The 18071-nt window shown below is 39.1% G+C and overlaps 1 protein-coding gene across 1 annotated transcript in view; it reads left to right on the top strand.

Moving 5' to 3' along the window:
* The window catches only part of LOC115785439 (acetoacetyl-CoA synthetase-like), a 42406-nt gene extending 24876 nt beyond the window's left edge, over nt 1-17530 (top strand). Inside the window, 9 exon segments of the mRNA XM_030737068.1 lie at nt 4391-4455; nt 7556-7704; nt 14567-14653; nt 14656-14668; nt 15453-15578; nt 15872-15941; nt 16168-16226; nt 16514-16716; nt 16799-17530. Coding sequence (XP_030592928.1) covers nt 4391-4455; nt 7556-7704; nt 14567-14653; nt 14656-14668; nt 15453-15578; nt 15872-15941; nt 16168-16226; nt 16514-16716; nt 16799-16936 — 910 coding nt within the window. The 3' untranslated portion in view covers nt 16937-17530.
* The last annotated feature ends 541 nt before the right edge of the window (nt 17531-18071 follow it).

Raw genomic sequence — 18071 nt, 5'->3', positions numbered from 1 at the left:
TAGTCCCCAGGCAGAAGGACAAACAACAGAAGACGTCATGAGTATACAATAACAGTAAAAAGACAACACGTTGACAAACATTCAAACAATATACAAGTGAAAATGAAAATTATTGAAAGTGCGAATATGTCTGGGAACTTTTAATAAACTGCTTAAGGTGCTTTTTAAAAGTACTGATGATCCTGTAACATGCAGTTATTTGGAAATGGTCCATTGTACTTCTGGCATGGCCTTCCCAAAGCCCTGACCTCAACCCTCTTGAAAATTTGTGGACTGTGCTTACAAGCTGGGTCTGTACCAGGAAACTAACCAATTTAAATAAACTCTACCAATCCTGCCAAGAAGAGTGTTCAAATATCCAGCCAGAATTATGCCAGAAGCTCGTTGATGACTATCAAATGCATCTGGTTGTGGTGCAACTTGTGCTGTGACATTTAACCATATGTAAGTGGTGGGTGTATGTTTACTTTTGACCCTGTGTGGATTAGAGAAAATAAATTCAGACTAAGGCCCCCCTAATTCAAACTTCTACACTCATTTCTTCTTTTTTAAAGACACTAAATATGTATGCTGTGTTATCATTCCACCCTGGACAAAGTACACTTCAAAGAAATCATTAAAAGCCCAATTTCACCATGACATTCATGCCCATGATGAGTGTAAGCAAACTTCTGAACACAACTGTATCTGTAGCTGTATTTTCAAATATTTTTATGGAGAATCAACAATTCTGTTATATCTAAAATGCAGCATTTATTGTTAAAAAAAAAAAAGATCCTTACAAGATTAATTTGGAAACCTAACATTCTCTGTTCCAATGTTTTGACTGTATCACCAGGTTGGATTGAATTTAACAACTTTAGAGTGTAGATTACAGCAATTATACTAAGGCGCCCTAATTTTTATGTATGAATTTAAAAGAATTTATATACATTTGCAAAGCTGTAAACAAATGCACTGTTAAACAAGAGTTACTCCATTGTTCCTCCTAGCCTCTCACACACCTGTGAAGAGAGCAGTACTTAATATCTGCAACATATTCAGACAACTTACTGTGATGGAGAACAAGTGTGAGAGTAATTTGTAAACTACACTGACAAGTGGAGCTTCAATTGGTACATCACGACACACGTAGGGACACATTACCGTAATAATTGCTCAGAGGTGCTCTTGTGTCTGATTGCTCCTGAGTGTCATTTATTGACTTAGTAACTTCCAGTAACACGTCTTCCCTGAAACAGACACAGGTACATTTACACATGCTGTCACACACTCTGACAGAGACTCACAGCTTCTCCTCCTCCCTCCATCCTAAGCACCCAATTAGCAGCCACACCTGGCCACCTGCCTCCAATCAGAATAGAGTGACTGTTTCCATGGTAGTCAGAAACCAACAAATTCGTATGCGCATAGGAGGTCAGAGATTATGAATAGAATCACAGTGACTGTCTGCATGTGGGTTTAGATAACCCAAAAAAGGGTCTTTGTATTTGAATTTTGCTTACATCAGGTGGGAATAAGAAAAATGTAGAAAAAAGTTCCATCAATCTATCGATGTATCTAATTTCTTGTGTGGGATGTGATCATTTTTTTTCTTTTCCCGCTGAAACAAGCACGCTGTGTTTAATATTAGAAGAACACAAGTAAACTTGCAGTGTATGTCACTGGAAATTATTTTCATTTGATAAAGCATAGATGCTATGACTAAAATCAATTTAAAAAAAAAAATCAAACCTACTGACAAAATTACATTTAAGCATTATAAAGAATGTTGTTTTCTAGTATTTTCTTCAGTTTGAATATTCTTAGATTTCTAATATCATGACATCTATGAAATCTATCATTAGGTTATTGTGAGCCATGTTATAAGTCAATGAGAAGGGCAGCTTGAAAGCACACCTGTAAGATGTAATCTGCAGACACTGTGGACACATTTTTCTTCCTTTTATACTTCTTTCTAGTCTGCTTGTAGGACGTGTTTTGCTAAGGTCTCGGCAGTGTCCATGTTAAATTATTGCACATTTCAGAGTCTTTATATTCTGTGAAAAACAGATTGTACAAATACTGGTAGAGAAGGACCTTTTCACACTGCGTCTCTTAAAATTCAGCGTTCATTTTGGTTTGTCAGCATGCGTACAGTTGGTGCCCTTAAAGCATAATGGCTGCGCCAAGTGGGAGGTCCACACAGTGTCATTTGAACCCTGGCATATTTTCAGATGACAACAGTAAAACAGTTGCCTAATTTTTTAGGTTTTGTATGAATTCATAAACCACCATTACTGGTCACAGTTCTTGTCTCCAGGATTAGCAGAAAATGCCCATCTAAGTCTGGTCAGTCACCAGTTAATAGTTCATCACTAAATTGAGTTTTAAATTAACCCTAGACTCAGATTTTCATGATTTAAAGTTACACATGATGTGCTATAAATTTAGACACACAAGGTAAGACGAGATAAGACACTTTACAAGCTCAGGCTGTGAGTTGGCAGAAGCAGCACTGACAAGAGTTGACTTCATATTGATCTTTGAGACCATAATTTAACTCTCATATTTAACACTCGGCCCCTTCATTCACCCTATCTGCAATCTCTATCACTACTAATCAGTATGATCCACTGAGAGCAAAGAATGTTGTGCATTTTAAATCAATTCCTGATTATTGGGCATCAAGCATCAGTTGTTTTATGTCATAGAGACAGCCTCTTTATGATTGACATAAATGGTTACCATAGTGATAGAACAAAATTTGATTGATTTGGTGTCAACAAAAATAACTTAAAAAGACAAGAAGACATAGACTGAGACACAAATAGACCCATTCACAGAGGCAGACTTGAAAGGGTCCTTTGTTTTAAAATTAAAACCGCAGGGGAACACAAAAGTGACGTTTTGCCGCTTCTTACCATCCACATGTTTTCCAACTGTTGTCAGCTGTCAGGGTGACTTCAATTCACACAGATGAAACTTTCTAAATTTATTTTATCTCAGGATTGCTGGGAACAAACATTGTGTTGTTACATTCTCATCTGAACAATTTTCTTGTGGAACATCTAAAAATGAAGCAATTTGTCTTTGTATTCCAGACTGTCCATTATTTTGTTCAACTCTCTTTTGTGTTTGCTTAGTTGAAAGTTGTCCTTGCAAGTTTGTTTTCTTTCTTTCTTCCTTCCTTCATTCCTTCCTTCCTTCCTTCCTATGAAGGCTAAGCACACACAACACGCTGTGTTTTAACATCACCTTCCTTTACATTTACACAGTGACGCCCCCCGCCCCCCTGCTGGGAGCTTCCTTGTGCAACCTGGCCTACTGAGCAGCTCCACTGGAGCAGATGGGTTTAAGGGCAAAGACTGCTGAATAGCTGTTGCCCTTTTTTATGTTTTTGCATTCAGAGCAGATACAATGAAATGATGCCTTGTCATGCATAGATTCAGGGCAACAAGTGAAGCACCAAAGTCGTTAGCAGACCGGCATCTGGTCTTTCAAGTGTTTAAAATCTTGTATTGAGAAGTTACTTGACCATTAGCTTAATAGTAGTGTACAATGATGTTAATACAGATATATAAGGACCATTCAATCTATCATGTATGTGTTTACTGGCAGTGATTTTTCATATAAAAACTGAAAAAACTGCATTAAAGATTAGACAAAATTTGCCAGATTTCTTGAGAATAATGAAGAAGCTAAATTGCAACAAGTGATCGACAGTACCCAGACTTTACAACCATGACTGCTTTTATCTGAATTCATTGCTTTTAACAAGTAGCATAAGTGTTAAAGGGTTAAAAAAGCATATAAAATGTTTTCACATTTAAATGAAGCTTCATACAGAATCTGAATTGTCATATTTTCAGAATCCAGATTTATGAGGGTTTTAAACACAATATTCCACAACCATTTAAAAAGCCCCACAGTGCCTCTCTAATATTTGGAATTGTTTATCACTGCTCTCATGCAGAGAAATTAGTCAAAAGCATCCAGAGCCGAAAGCAGGGTATGTTTAATTGTGATTGACACACTCAGGAATATCCCAGTGATGTTAAACATGGTAATGTCACAAGGTTCATTGGCAGGTTTGTGCATCTTATCACTTATTCATCCATCACTTTGTCCAGCAGCATCTTTCCAAAATAGCCAGCCAGATTGCAGTGAAACTTGGCAACAATATTTATGCCACCCCCACTCATAAAGTCTGCTAGCTTGGTTCTGTTGTTTGGAGTTCCTGCTGTCACAATGCAGAATATAGTACATGTATGTAGGAGGGCTTTTGCAATGACTGTCAGCGTTGGCAACACTGACGCAAATTCTTTCTTTTTTTTTCTCTCTCAAAGTATATGAGAATATTCTCTACTCCTGGCAAGCTAAATAATGTTTATTGTTTTTTCTTCATCAGCATCACTATCTTTGGTACCGGGGCCAAGTGGCTGGCTGTGCTGCAGGAGAGGAACCTGAAACCCTGTAAGTTGTGGCCACAGACAGAAAAGTGTGCGAGCATGGTCACAGACATCCAGACACACATGGACACATACGCAAACAACAAGCAGGCATACACGGACCCACTTTATGAGAATAGAATCTGTAGCAGCAAGAGCAGATGGGCACAATAATGATTATAATAGTAATGTTGTTTGACTCTGAATGTCCTTTATTCCATTAACTGCATGAATTAACAGTTTGCCCTGTGTTCTGGAGTTTGACACCATACCGAAAGGATAAAAGTGCTGTTATGATTTTTCATATGAGTCATGGATAGGTCCACCTAATTGCTTTTAGTGACATAGCTTTGTAGAGAAAGGAAAAACATCTGTACAGATGAGCAGAGCTGTGCTGGTGCTTTTTTGCCCTTTCTGCTAGTCTTCATGTATTTGTGCACCAATAAACAAGCACTGTGCTGTATTGGAACAAAACACTAGCATAGTACAGTTGTTAGTGTTCATTATGGCATAACTTCAAAATTTTATACCTGGTTAACATTATCGTAGGTGTTGTTCATTTCACGGGAAAGCAACAGAAATTCCAGTTAAATTAGTTAAGCCGCAGTTTGGCTTACACAGCCGTACTTCAGTCTGCACCACTGTAGTCATAGGAACACGGTTATTTCCATCTGCAGTAATTTATATTTGGCTGTATGGATCTGTTCTGGGACAGCACACCTCCCGGCCCTTTCACATGCATAGACCTCAGCGCAGAACAGAGCAGGCATCAATGAAAACAGATATTACATTGATTAAGTGAAACACAGCATAAAAGAAGGAGCTGTGGTGGAGGAGGGTTGTAAAGCCACCGGCAGATAAGCAGTCACTGTATGCAGGCTAAAGCAGATGAACTATATTGATATTAATAGATTTTCCAATAAGCCATCAGTCGATGTGGGCTGGCATTGAGATCTGATCAGTGTGCAGCTGAGCTTGACTTCATGGTCCGCATCCTGACTGCTGTGTTAGATGTGTGCTTTGACACTTCTGTTCCTCAACTTTTTTATTGTGCTCTTCTCTTCATCGTATTTCGACTCTCAAAAAGTCCTTTTTATCTTCGTGAAATTACCTGGTAACTAATGAAGGGCCTCTTGGAGGAAGTAGCTCATTTTTTTTTAGCTCCCTCTGGAGGAGCACAGTGGTTTGCACTGTTGCCTCACAGCAAGAAGGTCCTGGGTTCAAATCCACCAGCACCCATGTCTGCGTGGGCTCCCCTCTAGGTACTCCACCTTTCTTCCACAGTCCAAAGACATGCTTGTTAGATCAACTGGTGATTCTAAGTAGGTGTGAATGGTTGGTTGTCTATCTGTGTTAACTCTGCTATAGAGCAGCGGCCTGTCCAGGGTGCACTCCACCTCTCAGCCTATGATAACTGAGATAGGCTCCAACCCAACTGCAACCCTGAATTGGATAAGTGGAGGAAAATGGATGGATGCAAACATCAGCTACCAGCTCTAAAAATGTAATCGAACATAGAGAAATGGACTGACAGTGAAAATCCAGGCTTTATTAAGCCTCAGTGTAATGTAATGTGCATTTGCTCTAAATTTTCTGCATTGTGTATCCACACACAGGAGTGCAGTCCAGAGAATACTGAGAAACAGAAACCGGATTCCAAGAAAGTAAAATACCAAACCAACTGCCGATGAAGCCTGGCCGTTCCATTTGCGTCAATCACGCACATTCGAGTATTTATAGTGTATGGCTAAATTTCAGCCACCGGGCTTAACAACTTTTCTGTCAGAAGTGCAAACAGGAAAAAATGTATGGGATCAGTTCCCCTCAGGGAGTCTCTAACTCTTTGATCTGAAAAGGCTTTATGTTATCTGTCCTCCCCTAATTTTAACTTGGTACTTAAAACTAATGTTTACGGCATACAGCATATGTAGCCATGTATCCCAGTTCACCCTTGTAATCACCACAATCAATCTTCATGGCCTATTGTTTGTCTGTCTATAACTTGAAATTGGCTGAATCCATTCCTAATTCTGATGCTAAACAGAAAAGCATAAAAAAAAATTAAACATTGTTGTGTCTCTGTGCTCGTCTCTCTTGTTCTCTCTCGCTGCCCCACCCCTATTAGTCAGCCAGCCACTTGATCCAGTTGGCACTGTGTGTGTGCATTTGGATGCTTATTAGAGAAAGAGAGCGTGGCAAAGGGAGATGTTGGGGTGTGTGTGTGTGTGTGTGTGTGTGCATGCCTCCACTGGGCCGAGGAGGCTAGAGGGAGCTTCTTCACTGGCTGCCCCAGCGGAGAGGCCCTTTTCCCTAGGATGACATTTGGACTGGACACCTGGAAGCATGGTGGGGGGTGGCAAAAGTCCCACTGTGTGTGTGTGTGTGTGTGTGTGTGTGTGTGTGTGTGTGTGTGTGTGTGTGTGTGTGTGTTTACAGAGTAAGGGGCAGTTTCTGGAAGCTTATTAGTTCGCAGAGTGTTATTGGCTTGTGGTTTGGGCATATGTGTGTGACAGAGAATATGCACATGGATCTTGAGGATGATGGCGACAGGGGTGTGTGTGTGTGTGTGTGTGTGTGTATGTGGTAGGTTATGCTCTGTCACATCAGGGTGGTAAACTGCAATAACACAACAAGTTGAGGAGCAGCAAGCCACAGCTGTTGAAATGTGAATGCTCAGTTTATGTGTGTGGATTCTTAATTTGGTTCAAATGATTAGTTTTTTTTTGTTTTTTTTTGGTAGCCATTATGATAACTGAATTTCTGCACCAATTCCAGCTCAGTTGTCTGAAATATGCGCAGCCTCAATATAAGCTGTATATAAAGTATGATTAAAAAACAAAAAACAGTAAAGTATTTTAATTGCTCATTTAGATCCCAAATAATTTGCTCAGCTTTTTAGTTTTGTGTACATCATTTTTTGATCAATCAATCTTAGTTTTCTGTACATGAATTTTCAACACTGGACATTTTGAGGAACATTATTTAAAATGTGATTTCAGTTTATCAAACACAGTGATTTTATTAATAGTAGTTACACTACATAGTGTCTATTGCTCCTTGTCCTTTTTCTGTTGTTTCTTTTTTTTAAAAAATTTTTTCATTTCTTTTGTGTCGTTCTCTCATAGCGGAAACACACAATCTCCAGTCTCTCCACACTATCCTCTCTACTGGATCTCCTCTCAAACCTCAGAGCTACGATTACGTCTACCGCTGCATAAAGAGCACCGTGATGCTGGGCTCCATTTCAGGTGACTCAATAACACCAATAACATCTGTCTTGGGTTACAAACTGAAACACTGTTTTTCTAAACTGTGACACTAACACCAGACGTTCAACACTACATGTTATTCGTAAGAGCTGGGGAAAAAAATCCTACACATCAGCACTACAAAAGAGTTCTTAGTGTTTTTTCTTTTAGAATTATAACTCAAAATGCCTTTTTTCAATAATTAAAAACACTGTAGCAAAATAACAAACTATTGTAAAACTAAAATTGGTTTTACAATTTTGATTGGCTTAAACATGTCAAGCTTTAACAATAAATGTGTCATGGTAAAGACTCATTTAAATTAAATTTTTAATATGACAAGACTGGATTTTCTGCTAATTATGTTTAATTATGTTTTGACAAAAAATACATTCTTTATAAAATTTGGCACACACAGTCTCTGGAGCTTCAAATAAATAGCTGTTTAACCAGGAATGTGATGAATAAGATGTCTGTGCAGTAAGCAAAGATTCTCTGTGCCAGCTGCTGTGCTCTTGCTCCAGTTATTGTTGTCGGTTTTGTTCACATACAAATTAGAGCCAGTTGTGTTTATTTTTTATTTGACTCAGCCATCAAGCATAAGGGATACCACGGCATCTCTTATGCTTAATGACACCTTTCACTAATACTCACTGCATTGCACTTTTTCTTAGGGTTGTCATGATACTAGACTTTCACCTGGATACAATACCTAAAAAACTACTTAATACAATTTTTTGATACCAGAAGAAGTAAAAGTTTTTAATTAGCATTTAAAAATAAAGATATAAGAAATAAAGAGACGAAACTATTTTTAAGTTGCCTGATGTAGTGCAAAAAAACCCCCAAACCCAAAAAAACCATAACTGTAAGGAGTATGTGTTCCAAAAATACTGCTCAAAAAATTAAAGGAACACTTTGAAAACACATCAGATCTTAATGGGAAATAAATCATCCTGGATATCTGTACTGATATGGACTGGGGCAGTCAGAAGTGTTGCATTGAATTGAGGTCAGGCGTGCGTGGGGGCCAGTCACTGGTATCAATTCCTTCATCCTCCAGGATGAAGGAATTGCCCGCATACTCTCACCACATGGGGGCAGGCATTGTTATACACCAGGAGCAACCCAGGACCCACTGCACCAGTGGAGCAGACACCGGTCCTGCTGATGGGTTAAAGACCTGTAAAACCATTGCTGTTTTTGGGGGGCGGGGTTGTCTCATTGTTGCCCCTCTAGTGCATCTGTTATTAATTTCATTAACACCAAAGCAGCTGAAAGTGATTAACAACTCCTTCTGCTATTTAACTGACCACATCAGTATCACAGAAGTTTAATGACTTGATGCTAAACTCTGATTTAAAAAGTGTGCCTTTTATTTTTTTGAGCAGTATATTTTCTAATTCTCCTTAGTAGTGACAGAAAACCCCCAAACAAAACAACAACAGTATTTTAAGTCGTCTGACGTGTTTGTATACTTCTGGTGACTTGGCTCCACATTTTTGTTACTGATCAAATAAAGCTGGTAAGATACGCTGACACTTTTTCTGGTCAGTGGATGCCAGCTTCAGTCTGAGAAAAGGTAACATAAAGGTTTATGTCTAAAAACTATTAAGTTTTCTGACATAAATATTTGTATTATCCTGTTAAATTATCATGTTATAGAGAGGCAGGACTGATAGCATTTGCTGCCTAGCTCCCACTTAAATGCTAATGGGATGGATAAAAGTTCTTCAGCTGCCCCTGTATTTCTACAGGGGTTTCCGTAACAGATGGATCTGCCTGTTTGATTTGGCAAAGATTTTATGCCGGATACTCTTCCTGATGCAACCCTCCCAATTATCTGGAGTTGGGACTAACTAAGGCACTAGGAGAACATTAGCTTGTGGCTCCCTCAGTCGCGCTTTGTGGCTGTTGGGTAACTGCTATTAGTTAAGCAGCTAACATTAAAGTGTGTGTCGGCCAGGTTAGCATTTATGTTCAATACTCCAGTGAAATTCCTCCTAAAGTGCCATTCACAAAACAGAAGAAGAACATATTAAACTAACAAAATAACTTTGTGAAGATGTGTGTCCGTTAGTAATTTTTAGTATTGATTAGTATCTGAAAATTGATATTTTTGACAACTCTAGTTTGTGTTGTCGTTTATTGTTGTTGTTGTAATTTTTTTTCCCACACAGTAGTAGGCTTTGGGTTTGTGTGTTTTTAGTGTATAATCTCACCTTTCCACACCGGTTTTACTGGTCCACAGCCTGGAAATGATTAATGTGCTCTTCTTCTGTTTTTTTAGTTCAAAGGTGGATGGCAGCTGCCATCACCTTCTGGCAGTAGTGATGCATTTCGCTCTATCAGGTGCCATTTTACTTTTTAAATAGCTATTCAAAGATGTGAAAATCCTGACGATTCCTTATTATGTTCCAACACCTTCCCGTTAACTGGAGCTGCAGCCCAGACAGACAGTCGCACCGCTGTCTCTCTCTCTGTGATGGGGAGTTGTAAACGAGTGAAGTAAAAGTAGGCAAACGACACCTGTGTGAATCAGGTGTCAGTGGTTCTGCAGTGCTTAGAATTAGAAAATGAGTGACTATGTGTTTGCTGTCCGAGCGTAAACTGGCATATAATCATGCAACCACTCCTCAGCATAACCACAATCTGTGCAGAAATGTGGACGCACAGATTTGAACAACAAAGATTGTTGATCCCAAATACAAACCCAGTGTTTAACCTTGTTCATTAGAGTGAGTGCTTTATTTCTTTTTGTATATACTTATATATATACTTATATACACAGCAAGTACTGTTAGTATTTTTCAAATTTAAAAGCTGTTTATAACACTTCTTAAGAATTGTGTATGCAAACTAAAGCAAAAAAAGCATCTGCGACACAAACACAAAAGGAATGATGCATAATAATAATAAAACAATAAATTGTATGGAACTCTACATATTACTCACCACCCACAACTGTCGCACATGCACACACACGCATGAGTCTAACGCACACAGTCCTTCTCAGTCTATTGTGATGTTGTCAGGACAGTAGAATGCTATCTGTCTCTTTCTGTGAGTCCTGAAACGTTTAACATTTAGCAGAGCCCGGGTGACTGACGTATTAAACACACACACACACACACACACACACACACACACACACACACGCACGCAGGCTGAGTAGCAGCTTGGAGTGTCACGCTTGCATACACATACACGCAGCCATTGTGAATGACAGCCCAAGTGGGTATAGCAGATAGCCTCAAATGAACAAGCAAACAAATGGAAAGTCGCACATGCTCACAACGACATGTAAGTCGAAATGCTGGACACAAGCGTCAACTGAAATGCCAATCACAAGGCAGAAATCTGGTGAGGGTTAGAGAGAGGAAAAAGAAGAGAAGATACAAGCAGATTTTCTTAGGTTATTTCTGTCATCCATATCTCTGTCTCTGCAGACTCTGTATGACAAGTGAAGAAAAACTGTTTGTGAGGAAGGTCTGTGCCAGATTTGGTGAAGGTTTAAGAGTGTTTATGGATACTGAAAACTTTGGAAAATTGTTGATCAAATGCAATATGGCAACTACACATTTTTGTTTAACAATATAGGTCGTCAGACTCTGTCCTTTGAAACACATTTTAGTGAAACATAACTTTTATAAGGCAAACACATCAAACGACTCTAGAAAAATCTGTTTCTGCTTATCAGCTCCATTTCAGTACGATGCTGTATGCATTTCCCTTTTTAACAACTTTAAGTCAATACAGCAAGTTCAGTATTAAATGACATCACTAATTAGAGGCGTTTGTAATGCATCATTTGCAGTCATTAGCTGAGCAACCATATTAGCTGAACAGGTAAAACTCTCAGTCATAGCGTTACCTGTTTTCTTCTTCCTCTTTAAAGCTTATTTATAGACACTTTTTAAATTAGTTTCTCTATGTGGCTCACAGGAACAGTAGGCTTATAAGATATATTTGGTAACTGAACTGTTGTAGCTTTTGGTAATAAAAAATGTGTTTATGCCCAACATTGAGGTGCATTGGTGAAACTTGCTCCATTTGTCCAATATATGGACTATCCCTAACTTTCTCTACAAACAGTCCTGTCCCTCTGATAGGATAGTGTTAGAATATTTGAATATAATGATGGGTAAAGTTGTAAGTTGTGAAGACCCGATATGTTATTCATTTGGACTTCTCCTGTTCGAACTGTAGCGCTGGTTCTTTGTGTGTATGTGTGACTGAGAACAGCAGGTCCTGCCCCAGTCACTCTCAATGTTGCTGCCAAGGGCAACAGAGGGCTGCAACCCTGTTGGCTGCCAACCGACCTAACCTTGACCCATGAGGTCAACACTGTGTGTGTGTGTGTGTGTGTGTGTGTGTGTGTGTGTGTGTGTGTGTGTGTGTGTGTTGTGTGTGTGTGTTGTGTGTGTGTGTGCTGCTGGTACTGTATGTGTGAGTCTCTTTGCTGATTTCACTCTGTGTCACCGTGTATCTTTATCCATAAAACATATGCTTTAGTTCAAAGTACTTGGTTAATGAAAACTCCTACAGACATGTTGTGTATATCAGGGAGAGTGTTTGTGTGTGTTTTGTGTTCAGCAGGGACCTCAGACCCCTGTTGCTCTTCAGCGGGTGATTTTTTAACACTTTCACTGCTGGATTTCCTCAATCCTAATATACCTCCATCTGACTATCCATATGTCACTTCTCCACACCCATTTTGCCTCTTCTCTTCTCTTCTCTCTTCTCTCTTCTCTTCTCTTCTCTTCTCTTCCTCTTCTCTTCTCTTCTCTTCTCTTCTCTTCTCTTCTCTTCTCTTCTCTTCTCTTCTCTTCTCTTCTCTTCTGTGTTAGTTTTGAAGAATCAAAGTATTTAAGAAGCCATCTTGTGACTTTCAGCATGAGTTTTCCTTTAACAATTCATTTTGGATATATGAATGCATGCGTAGGTTAGCTGTGTAGGTTGCTTGGTTTGTCTCGGTTGGCGGCTTTGTCTGACCCCAAACTGTGCAGGTAGATGCTCAAAGCACTAACAGCTCGACAAATGAAAGGAGACTTGCGCACACAGACTCACATGTGGTAAAAATCTATGAACACTAACTGGGGAGTTCAAAAACCCTTTTTCTTCTCTTCAAAATAGTCACTGCTGTTAGGAGCATCAGAGCGGTGTGACAAGCTACACACACCTTACTCACACACGCACACTAAATGTCAGATGATGGAAGGCATCCCAAGAAAACCACAATGACTTTTGGCTTAAAATATACTTCTGTTCATGTGTGTGTGTTTTTTTTTAATGTGTTTGTACTCACCTATTAAGGTAAATGTAATAATAACTAATTGCGTATCTTCCCACTATAAGTGTGTGTGTTTAATCAGAAGACAAAGTTTCCACTTCCTCCTGGGAGCCAATTAGAGCTCAATAAAGAACCTGGCAGAAAGAGAGAGAGAGAAAACGAGTGTAAAGAACAAAGAATGCAAGAGAGGAGGAAGGAGCAGTAGAAGGGCATAGAGCAGCTGAGAGAAAGCAAACATGATGGATGGATGGTATCTGTCACACAGAGTGGAGTGAAATGGGGAGGTAGAGCACAAACAATAGGAAGGGAGATGAATAGAACGTGTCAGAAATGGTATATGATTGGAAGGTAGAAAGAGATGAATAGATATGTGTGTGTGTGTGTGACTTCATGACAGTTTTAGCAAAGGGGAGGAACTCCTATATAGGTCAATGAAGCTGGAGCAACCTGCTAATGCTGCTGGTTTGTGGAGCCAAAATAGCAGACACCAGTACTCAGTGTGGGAATGTCTCTTGGTCAGTGTTTGCTGATGTTTTACTCAGTTACTCGATACGGCTATGATTCTGGATAATCCAAGCATTGCAGCCTGAATGAAATAAGGTAAAAAAAAAATGTACAGATATGGCCAAAAGTAATCCTCAAAGTTGTTTAAACGATGCTGTAGTCCCTTCGTGCAAAGTGTTGAAATTTAAATTTTATACATTGTGCATATCTGCATGCATGTGGTCTGCCAAATGGCTTAAAAATGTATTCAATTATTGGGAACTCTCAGAAGTGGTGATAAATAAGTGGAATATGGAGATATTTTAAACTAACTGTTGTCTTTATCATAGGTGTCATAAGTGTATAATTGGTACTTCTGTCTACAGGCAAGTAAATAATGCCTTAAATAAAGAAAACTACTGTGTGGCATAATTGTACACATCAGATTACACGCAGACACTTAACTACAGATGACTTGTCTAAGGAGGTAAGGAAGAAGCAAATGCCAGCATGGTCAAAGTTAAGGCTAAAAGAATGACCTAAGCAATTTCCTGTTCCTGAGGCCACAGCTGCTACTACTAGCAAAAATAATGCTTAGCCCACATTTGAAGTGGGCTCCATTTCAGAAGAGCTGGGGAGACTCCACTTTTGAAACAGAAATATAAAAGCCAGCATAAAGTTTGCTAAAATGCATGCTGACAGGTCACAGTGCTTCTGTGAGAAATCAAATTTAGAGCTTCTCATCAGCTCTGTGTTTCACTGAAGGAAAGGAACAAACGAGAATCGCTTTTAAAGAAAAGAACACTTCTCTGTGAAACATGGAGGACACTCGGTTATAATGGGAAAACCATGCTAAACTTGGCACAGAGTTCACTGAATCTGTGCACGGTAAAACTGAAGCTATGAATTTATTAAGGCAGATCTATCTTATTTGTAGGTCATAATTCCTCCAACAGAATTAAAGGCAAAAAAGTTAAGACACAAGTTGAAACATTTATAGTAGCCTATTTTTGTCATCTTTACCTTCTGAGAAAAGATATCTCTGTAGCAAAAATATAACAGAAAACTTTCTGGTTTTCTCTCAACTCTTCTCCAGGTGGCACTTGATATAGTGTCATGTTTCATTGGGCCAGAACCCAACCGTTCCAGTGTATCGAGGTGAGATCCAATCAAGAAATCTCGGCATGGGCTGTGGAAGCCCTGGAACCCTGACGGTAGACTCGTCGGATGTAACGATCCCTCCTTCCACTTTCTGTTTAGTCTAACCTCGATAGCAATTAAGAGATTTACTGGATGGAGACACAGGAAATTTCAGGTTCAGACCATATTAATAAGGAAGATGAATCACGAGCACATTAAAAATTGTTGCCAGAAAATAAGAGTGTGTGTGTGTGTGTGTGTTTACATGGCACTGAAGGGGGGAGCTCATGTGTGTAAATGTCAGGATACATTGCAGTTGGCAGAAAAATAGCTGAGGGAATTAGTGAACTTTCCCTGGAAAAATACACTGACCACTTCAGGGAAACACGTTTTTTTTTTTTTTTATTATTAATCCAACTAAAAAGAGTGTTGTTCTTTTTTTTTTTTTTTTAAAGAAGTCTTCAAAGCCCTCCAGGTTTGTGTCATTGATTTCAGTCCCTCTTCCCCAGCTCCCTGCTGCAGGCTGTGCTGGCTTGTCTCCACCACCTCAAAGGAGAGTGGATTGAGGGATAATTTAAAGGCAGTTTTGTAGGAAGAGTTTGGGATTATTTTAGTCAGTCTTTAAGCCTATAACACCGTCCTGAGGGAGGCGGTTAGGGTTGTGTGAAACCACACACTAAAAGATGGCAGATTCTCTGAGAGCAATACACATCGTTTGTTTTTAATCAGAGAAGCATTTATAGCACGTCTCTTGTACACCTGTATGTTTGTGTGTATGGCTGTGCGCCCAGGTTTATACGTGTTGCAGTGAAACACACAGTAACTTTTTGTTCCTGTGAAATATGTGTATTTTATCAGGTAAGCCTGTGTGGGGAGAGAGTGGGGAGCTCGTCTGCTTGAAGCCAATCCCCTGCCAGCCAACGCACTTCTGGAATGACGAGAATGGAAGCAAATACCATAAAGCTTACTTTTCTACATTTCCTGGTAACTACACAAATGTTGTGTATAAATAGAAACATATATATATATATATATATATATATATATATATATATATATATATATATATATATATACACTGCCATACAGTAACCCTGTAAGGGATATTTAAATATATCTATGTTTATATTACTGCATATAGCATTATAACTGTTAACACCTTTTTCTATACCGTTTGTATTCACCTGCTTTTCATTGCATTTATTGTTACTTTATTTTTTAAGTTTGTTTTTAATGTGTGTTTTCCAGTATACTTATTTCTTTTTGTCCTTGTGTAGGGGTGTGGGCCCACGGAGACTACTGTAAAATCAATCCAAAGACACGGGGCATTGTCATGCTGGGCAGAAGGTCAGCCATTAACTACAATCAATACATTTTATCGATTCATTAGGACAGACTTAAATATACCGTATACATTTATTTCTTCTGTGAAAGAAAAGGAAGGCTGTTTAAAATACTCTATTGCCTGAGATTTTTGCGACAGCTCAACACTCTTCCTGTGGAAATTTGTGGCAAACAGCTCCCATTGACAGGAACTACAGCTGTGAGTTTAGAACCTCTGTTTTTTTTGTAGTGACGGTACGCTGAACCCCAACGGAGTCCGATTCGGCAGCTCAGAGATCTACAACATTGGTGAGTCTTGAACATTACAGATGGAGCAGGGTGTGGGTGTAATGTAAAAAGAAAAGAGTTTTGCATCATGGTTCTTTTTAAGTTGTTGGAAAAAATATATTGTGCCATCCCACTGTCCACTTTTTAAAGTTTGTTCACTTTTCATTCTTATTTATTCTGCTTAGTTTTGACACTTTTTGTCTTTTCTGTTCTTTTAATCTTTACTCGCACATTCTTTTCACCTCACATCTTTTTCTCTCTTCCTCGTTTGTCTTCTTGCCCTCCGAACTGCCCTCTCCTTACTCCAGTGGAGGCGTTTGAAGAAGTGTCAGACAGTCTTTGTGTACCACAGTACAATGCTGACGGAGAAGAGAGAGTTATTTTGTTCTTAAAGATGGCGCCCGGTAAGCCCTTCTGTCCAGAGTTGGTGGCGAAGATTAAAGGAGCCATTAGAAAAGCCCTGTCTGCCCGACACATACCCGCCCTGCTGCTGGAGACCAGAGACATTCCTGTAAGGAAAAAAAAAACTCTGAACATCAGTTAGTTATTTAAAAAAAGTTATTGTTCCAAAACGTTATTTCATTCCTCTGCAGTACACCATCAGCGGGAAGAAGGTGGAGGTAGCTGTAAAACAAGTGATCGCTGGTCGGGAGGTGACGCAAAGAGGAGCATTCTCCAATCCTGACTCACTGGACCTCTACAAAAACATTCCTGAACTGCAAAATTATTAGAGATGTGGCTTCCCAGAGCTGGAGAGAAGGTCTGCAAAGACAAATAGCCTAAAAAGATTTTAGTTTTGATTTTAGACTAACTTTGTTTAAAATTTACAGGTACAGGGTGATGTACAAAGTGGGTAGCTTAAAGAGGCACCCTGCTCTGCATACAGGGCGAAAGGGAGATAATGTGTGTCAGAATAATATATAACACTACCATATAACATAATAATAATAATAATAATAAATCGATTGTTATTTAGACAAAGAAACTTACTGTTCCATTGACTAGTTTTCATTTAAGTCATCAAGTAGCTGCTCATGGTCTACCATGCTGTGCAGGTAAGTGTTAGGAAAGGGAAGACTGAAAGACTTTAGCTGTAATATCAAGTGTTTAGCAGTGCTTGTGAATAAGCTCATACTTTGAAGCCCTTGAAGAAATGAAACGTAGCATGGAGTGCTTTGCTTTGGCTTCACGCTTTGATTGCTATCAGTTACTGAAGAACCATATCTCCCTTTGTCACCTGCCGCTAACCCTGATAAAAATCCATTGAGGTGTGCAGATAAACATGCACATGCATCTCAGATTTACGCCTCAGCTTCCATATCGTCATATCGTTTTATGTGGTGTGGATCGCTTTATTAATGTGCATATATTTGTATATGAATAAATATTTTGGGACTGTGAAACTGTGTTAAATGCATTTAATGATAGGCCACCCAAACTTGTTAACCAAAGTCATGAAAGTCGTCATGTGTTGGTGTAACAGTTGCTTGAGTAAGGGAGCCGAGAGCCTAATATAGCTTTTGTCTGGCTAAAAAGCTATTACATATTACATACTCAGTTCTGAACCTTTGTTTTCTAATTGCTCAATTCCACGTTGTTCCCCCGAAAACCAAAATTGGTCTTCATTTATGACTGTTGTATGAAGAATTCAGTCGAGATGTACATGTTCATTTCACTGCCGAAACCTGTATGCACTGGTTTATATCTACAGTACCAGTCAATGATTGTCATAACACTAAGCCTGTTTTGTACTTTGTACATAGGAAAACTGAAGTATTTATTTAAAATTTCCTAATGATGTGTGGCAAATTCTGTAGCTTAATTTGATGCTATTAACTGTAGCGGTTTTGGTCACTAGTAGCTCTG

The sequence above is a fragment of the Archocentrus centrarchus genome, chromosome 9 (genome assembly GCF_007364275.1).
Source record: "Archocentrus centrarchus isolate MPI-CPG fArcCen1 chromosome 9, fArcCen1, whole genome shotgun sequence".
NCBI classification, from domain to species: domain Eukaryota; kingdom Metazoa; phylum Chordata; class Actinopteri; order Cichliformes; family Cichlidae; genus Archocentrus; species Archocentrus centrarchus.
This window is presented reverse-complemented; position numbering and strand designations above follow the sequence as displayed.